The sequence below is a fragment of the Geospiza fortis genome, unplaced genomic scaffold (genome assembly GCF_000277835.1).
Source record: "Geospiza fortis unplaced genomic scaffold, GeoFor_1.0 scaffold70, whole genome shotgun sequence".
In the NCBI taxonomy this organism is placed as follows: Eukaryota; Metazoa; Chordata; class Aves; order Passeriformes; family Thraupidae; genus Geospiza; species Geospiza fortis.
In genome coordinates this window covers 6,567,475-6,574,079 of record NW_005054317.1, presented here as the reverse complement: position 1 = coordinate 6,574,079, position 6,605 = coordinate 6,567,475, and the positions used below count along the sequence as shown (strand labels likewise).

The window sequence follows — 6,605 nt, the reverse complement described above, 5'->3', positions numbered from 1 at the left end:
TGGAACTGGAGGGGTGCAGAGCAGCCAGAGCAAACAGTGGGGTCAGCCCTGAGGGTGTGTGACGGACCATGGGGGGGTGTCAGGAGAGTATGAAAGGACTTGAAGTTGGCCTGGGGGCAGCAAGGGGCTTGGGCTGTGGGGCACAAAAGGATTTTGTGCAGGGTGTGAGGTTTGAGTGGGGGGTGGCTGGCTGTGGACACAGGGGGCTGTGGGTGTCCCCCCTTGTGTGCAGTGGAGCCATCGTGGTGGCTGGAGCTGGGGCTGTGACATCACAGTGGTGCTGGCGTTGGGGAGCCATATCCTGCATTCTAACATCAGTGGTACTGGGCTTCAGAGGCCATGTCCTGTGCTGGACTCCGACTTCAGTCCCCTGCAGGACAGGGGAATAGGCCAAGCTGCTTGGCAGAGAGGAGGAAGAGCCACCCAGAGCTCTCCTCAGGCTGCCATGGGACAATGTGACCCAGAGAGCAGCACTGCAGGCACACAGCCCCCCAGACAGGGACAATACTTGAGCAGGGTACACTTCAGCCACCTCATGGCCCAGGAGGCTGAGGACAAGGGTACAGTGGGGTATCCTGGGTCTGTGCACTGCAGCTGGGACGCTGGCACAAAGCTCAGCAGGTCGGAGACTACCCTTTCAAGGGCCCGAAAGCCATGTCAGAGGCAGGCAGGTCAGTGCTTTCTACCTCTCCATGCCTGCCCTGTGGGACTGGGGACGTGGGGACAGTGGGCTCAGACAGGGCTGTCCTCACAGGGCATTCAGCAGCCACCACCAGCAGCCACCAGGTTCGCTGCCAGCGCTTGCTTAGCCTTGAGCAGATCAAGAAGGCCAAGCTGCATGTGGAGATGGCCATTAAGGTGAGGGACCTGATTTCACACCCCTCAAATGCCACTTTCTTGCATTTATTGCATTTCTGGCTCAGGAGAGCTGAACCAGAGGAACAAGAACTGGGGCAGGCTGAGCCCACTGGTCTCTGCACAGGAGAAGAAGATCTTCATGGTGCAGGGCCCCTACCCCATCATCCGCCGGCTGCTGCGAGCCCGGGGCTGGGTGGAGAGGAAGGCACCCAGCGCGGGCAGACAGCTGGAGCAGCACTGCGGTGACCAAAACAGGCAGCGGCTGCAGACAGCGCCAAGCAGTGGTGGTGCTAGGCAGAGGGAGGTGCTGCTGATCCCACGTGGTGGGGCACAGCCTGTTCTGGGGCCCACAGACCCCCTGCACTACCCATGGCTACCTGCCGAGGAGGAAGAGCAGTGTGATGAGGACCCACTTGGCATCCACCAGCTCATGGTTAGCAGAGAGGGCTGGGGCTGAGCCCTGCCACTGCCCCAGGCATGGGCACAGCCTTGGACAGGGCACAAGGGTGGGATGGGGGCTCTGTGTCCCACCCTGGCTTCCTCCCTCCACCAGTCCTACCTGGCACGGGACCAGTTGCCAAACTTCATCTGGACCAACTTCCTTGAGACCGTTGACCGGCAGCTGCTGCGGGATGACAGCGTGCTGAACCATTATGCCCGGGTGGATGCATTCACCACCAAGGTGGGAGGCTGGAGCCCTTGGGCAGGGGGACGGGGTCCAGTAGGGACTGACAACTTCCTCTAAACAGGAAGGGCTGTGCCTCAGCCTACAAAACCTGCCGTGGATTGAGCAAGCTGACCCCAATGCCTTCTTCCCCCGGTGCTACCGCCTGGGGACCAGAGATGATCGAGAAGCTTTCATTGGTGAGCTGAAGGCTGTTGCCCTCATGTCCCTCCTTGTGCTCCCACTGCCCCAGTGTCCTGTGCAGGACTGGCTGGGGATGATGCCTCCCTCTTGCAGAGGATTTCCGCCTGACAGCAGCACGCAGCCTGCTCAAACTGGCCCTGGAGGAGGCTGGGGACAGGCCAGTGAGGACAGGGCAGGTCCCAAACTCTGACAATGGGGAAGGTGAGTACATGGAGCTGGGCCTGGGGATGATGGCAGAGAGTACAGATTTAGGGACAACTGATGGCTGAGCTTGGAGGCACAGCCTCTGCTCATGGCTGTGGCCTAGGATCCCCCACTCCCTCCTACTAGCCCAGCTCATGGGTACTCTGCTCCCAACACCATCCCCATGCACCCACAGCCACCCATCCCACAGGGAAGCTCTGTCCCCAAAGCTGGCATAGGAGTCACATCTCTCACTCCAAGCATTCCACAGCACAGCCAGGCTCCCCCCTGTACCCTGAGCTGGTGGAGGAAGCCCTGGAGGTCTGTAAGCAGCACCTGGGCGTTCTGCAGCACGAGGACATCGACAGGAACACCCCGTCCCCCTGCAGGACCTGCATCGACTGGGACAACTTCCTGCAGCAATACTACCGTGTGGCACAGTGAGTGCTGACTGGGATGGGGGGACAGGGGCACCATGGCAGGGCTGCTGCTGAGGCCCCCTTCCCCCCACAGTGAGGGGGCAGGGCTGGTGCTGACCAGGCAGCAGAGGAAGCAGTGCCAGAACCTGCTGCAGAGCCTTGCAGAGAAGCTGCCCCAGCTTGACATGGAGGGCAAGCTCAACGTCTGGATCCTCAAGCCTGGTGCTGAATCCCAAGGCAGGGGTAAGGCTGGGGGAAGTGGGGAGCACACAGAAGTTCCCCATTTAGGAGGGGTCCCACTATGACTGGTTTTTCCAGGCATCATCTGCATGACGCGGCTGGAGGAGATGCTGCAGCTGGCATGGAGCTGCACAGCACCCTCGGTGCAGGTGGGCAGATGGGTGGTGCAGAAGTACGTGGAGCGGCTGATGACCATTTTCGGCACCAAATTCGACATCCGGCAATGGTTTGTTGTGACTGACTGGAAGCCACTGACCGTCTGGTTCTACCAAGACTGCTACCTGCGCTTCTGCTCCCGGCCCTTCTCCCTGCATCACCTGGAGCGGTGAGTGCCCCCACCCTGGCTCCCCACACCCCAGCACCCTGGCACCCCCTGCCCCAGCCCCGCTCTCCCTGCCCCAGTGCCAGGCACCTCTGCAACGTCTCCGTCCAGAAGTGGTACAAGACGTCACCAGACCAGGACCCCCGTGTGCCCCCCGACAAGATCTGGTCAAACAAGCAGTTCCAGGAATACCTGGCACAGGTGGGGCAGGCGGATGCTTGGCACGAGGTGCTGGTGCCCGGCATGAAGGCGGCGATCCTGAACGCTCTGCGCAGTGCCCGGGACCGGGTGCGCTTCCGCAAGGGCAACTTCGAGCTCTATGGGGCCGACTTTGTTGTTGGGGAGAACCTCCAGCCCTGGCTGCTGGAGATCAACTCCTGCCCCACCATGAGCCCCTCCTCGGCAGTGACCCGACAGCTCTGTGCCAATGTCCAGCGGGACACGCTGTGCCTCGTGCTGGACCGCAAGGACAACCCCACCTGCTCCATTGGAGCGTTTGAGCTCATCTACAAGGAGGTAGGCTGGGGGGATGGGGGCCACACACCCCCCAGACACCCTGAGCCCCCCTACTACCTGCTGTCTCCCTGCAGGCAGCTGTGCCCAAGCTTCTGTCAGGACGTGTGAAGCTGCTGGTCAAAGGCTGTTCCCTGAAGAGCCTCCAGACAGCACAAGAGCAAGCCCAGGACCAGCCCCCTCCCATGGCCAATACCCTCCATGACCCTGTGTCCTCAAGGGCCAGAGACGCTTATGTCTCCAAGCGAGCACAGCGTCATTTCTCCACCACGGCGCCCAGTGCCCGCAAGCTCCCTGTGTCCCCGAGGGCCAGAGCCACCCATGCACGCAAGCGAGCGCAGCGTCATTTCTCCACCTCTGTGTCCAGTGCCCGCAAACTCTCCCTGTCCCCAGGGGCCAGAACCATCCAGGTGTCCCGGAGAGCACGGCATCGATCTCCTACCATGGTGCCCAGTGCCCCCAAGCTCTCCCTGTCCCCAGGGGGCAGAACCACCCAGGTGCCCCGGAGAGCGCGCCATCGATCTCCCACCACGGTGCCCAGCGCCTGCAAGAGCTCTGTGTCCCCAGGGGGCAGAACCACCCAGGGGACCCAGCCCAGAGCAGCAACAAAGAAGTTGCCTCCTCTGGAGCAACAGAGCCACTGCCCTTCCAGCAGCTCTGACCCCCCAGCACCACCAAAGCCTCGGGCCACCCCTGCTGAGAGCCAGGGGCTGCCACGGCTCGGTCACCTGCCTGAGCAGCCCCGGATCGGTGGCTGTCCCCTGGACTGGGTGCCGATGCCACCACCCCGGGGAACCCCCAGAAACCCCTGGCTAACCCAAGGTTCTGCACACTCCTTCCCTCCTGCCAAGCCCTCGCAACAACCTCAGTCTGCACAGAGCACCGGGACCCCGTGCCTGGAGCAGAAGAACACAGCAGCTCCCAATGGGATGCAGAAGACTTGGGACACTGAGACAGCCCCAGGAGTGGACAGCACCCTGCCTGTCCTTGCTGAGCCAACACCGGCTGCCTCTGATCCCAAAGAGATCCCACTGCTGTGTCGTGGTACCCAGCTCCTCCCACGCTTTAAAATGATTCTGTGATAAGGAGTCTGTCTCGGACCTTCTGTGTGTGAGAGTGTGGGGAGGGGTAGGACTGCCCCTGGGATGGGGCTGTGGGTGGGAGCTGGGGCTGCCAGGGCAGAGAGCAGGCAGGAAAAGCTGCCTCTGCTCCTGCCTATGGTCGCCCCTGCCAGACAGAGCTGTGGTGGGTGATGACACTGCTGCATTCCAGCACTTGGCACCAGGGCAGGCAGAGAGTGGTGGCAGGGCTGGTGCCCCCAGAGGCACAGCCAGGAGAAATGCATCCTCTGTGTGCCAAGAAAAGAACTGAGTGCTGGGCCACCCAGAAAACAGGGGGGGATTTTAATGGGGTGGCAGAGAGTAGAAGGGTGGGGTGGGTGTCCATGGCAGCACTAGAGCTCCTAGTGCTCAGGCAGCCCCAGACAGAGCAGAGTGTGCAGGAAGTACGGTGGTGGGGGGGCACAGAGGGGGCCCTCGGGCAGCACTAGCTCCTGCAGGTGGATATGGAGTGGGAGGGGATGGAGCTGCCCCCCAGGGGGGACAGCAGCTCCTCGTCCAGTACCTGCAATGTGAGTGGGCAGCTCAGTGGGATCCCTGAGGGCTGTGCTGAATGCCCCAGCCAGCACCCAGCCTGGCACAGACCTGTGTGCGGGCCGGGGCAGATTCGGGGGTCAGGAAGAAGGGCACTCCCAGCACCCTGCCCACACGGGAGGAGTGCTTGTGGTCACCCAGGGCCGGGCACAGCAGCAGCGTCAGGTGCACCTGGAGCTGTTCTGGGAAGGCTGGCGAGGAACACGGACAAGGTGAGATTGCAGGGGTCAGGAAGGGTGCCTGGGGTGGCAGAGGTGTTGAGGGGCCACTCACCCGTCCTGGGCTGGAGCTGGAGGAGGGCACAGCCCCCTGTGGCACTCAGCACCCGGTAGCGTGTCAGGGTGCTCTTCACATCCTTCCTGGCCAGGCTGCGGCGTCCTGGGGCTGGGACTGGCACCACCTGCAGAGCACAGCCCTCAGCACTCCCTGGGGTATCCCCCGTGCCCCCAGCCCACTGCACCCCCTTACCATGGCTCTGTCCCCCTGCTGCTGCCAGCTCAGCCCTGTGGAGATTTCACCCTCCGCCTCTGCCGGGACTCCCACGGTGATGGCACTGCAGGGTAAGGTGGTGAGAAGGGGACAGGACCCCCATGCCAGCATGGCAGGGTCCCAAGGACTCACCGATACGTGGCAGGGTACTGGCCTCTCCAACGAGCATCAGTGAAGAACTGTTGGAGTTTCTTAGTGGTGTGGTAGCAGCTGGACAGGAGGACAAGGCCAGAATACTCCCTGTGGGACATGGCTGCTTGAGACCTGGAGGGGGAAAGGCAGCCCCCGCTTCACCCCAGGACCTCCAGCCTGAACCCTCTTACCACACCTGGCAGGAGCCTTCACCACGTGGAGCTCAGCAGGGAGGCCCAGGCGTCGTCTCAGTGCCGGCAGCAGCACATCCAGGCTCAGGTCCCCAGGACGCCCTGTGGGGATGCTGGCAGGTCAGCACCTGCTGAGCCCCCACACCTGCAGACCCCCATCACTGTCCTGTACTCACCCAGAATGGGGAGGCCAGGGGGCTTGTTCAGTGCCAGCAGGGCTCCTAGTGAGGGGAAGTCTGGTCAGGATGTACCCCGCTTACCGGGTCCCTTGTCCCCACTGTCCCCTGTCGCAGGTACCTTCCCGGTGCACCACAGAGCCCTCCAGCAGCCTCAGCGTCTCCTTGGGGCCCAGCAGCTGCTTCCACCTGCAGGGGATGGAGTGGGCAGGGGGACACAGGTCTTCCCTCAGCACCTACCCCTGCACCCCACTCTGCGTGTCTATATAAATCTCACCCAACACTGTCTGCCCTCCTCTCCACGTGTCTCCGCACCCTCACGCTTGCTTGCCCGGCCCCTCTGTGCTCGCACATCTGCGACCCCACAGGCTCGTCCCCAATCCCACAACCCCCCCATAACCCCAATTCATAACCCCTCCGTACCCACGCGTGTGCATCTCCAGGTGCCCGCACACCCGTGGGCGTGCCCCCCACGGGGGTCCACACGCACCTCTGTACACCCGCATCCCGCACATGAACGCACCCCCTGTATCCACCCCCGCGCCCCGCTCACCCCGCGGCG

At 62.7% G+C, this 6,605-nt stretch overlaps 2 protein-coding genes across 2 annotated transcripts; one reads left to right on the top strand and one right to left on the bottom strand.

Moving 5' to 3' along the window:
• The first annotated feature begins 750 nt into the window (after positions 1-750).
• LOC102040833 (tubulin monoglycylase TTLL3) lies at positions 751-4,485 on the top strand. The gene is made up of 10 exons (XM_031056325.1): positions 751-858; positions 983-1,291; positions 1,412-1,540; positions 1,608-1,722; positions 1,820-1,927; positions 2,181-2,349; positions 2,423-2,571; positions 2,647-2,893; positions 2,971-3,406; positions 3,481-4,485. Exons 1-10 carry the CDS (start codon positions 847-849, stop codon positions 4,483-4,485), a joined length of 2,679 nt encoding a protein of 892 aa, XP_030912185.1. The 5' UTR covers positions 751-846.
• A 304-nt stretch (positions 4,486-4,789) lies between these two features.
• On the bottom strand, positions 4,790-6,549 carry RPUSD3 (RNA pseudouridine synthase D3). The gene is given in 10 exon segments (XM_031056324.1): positions 4,790-4,987; positions 4,990-5,026; positions 5,107-5,246; positions 5,329-5,455; positions 5,524-5,608; positions 5,677-5,784; positions 5,873-5,969; positions 6,044-6,088; positions 6,165-6,232; positions 6,467-6,549. Coding segments are annotated over 10 exon segments (912 nt in total). The 3' UTR covers positions 4,790-4,865.
• Between the last annotated feature and the right edge of the window lie 56 nt (positions 6,550-6,605).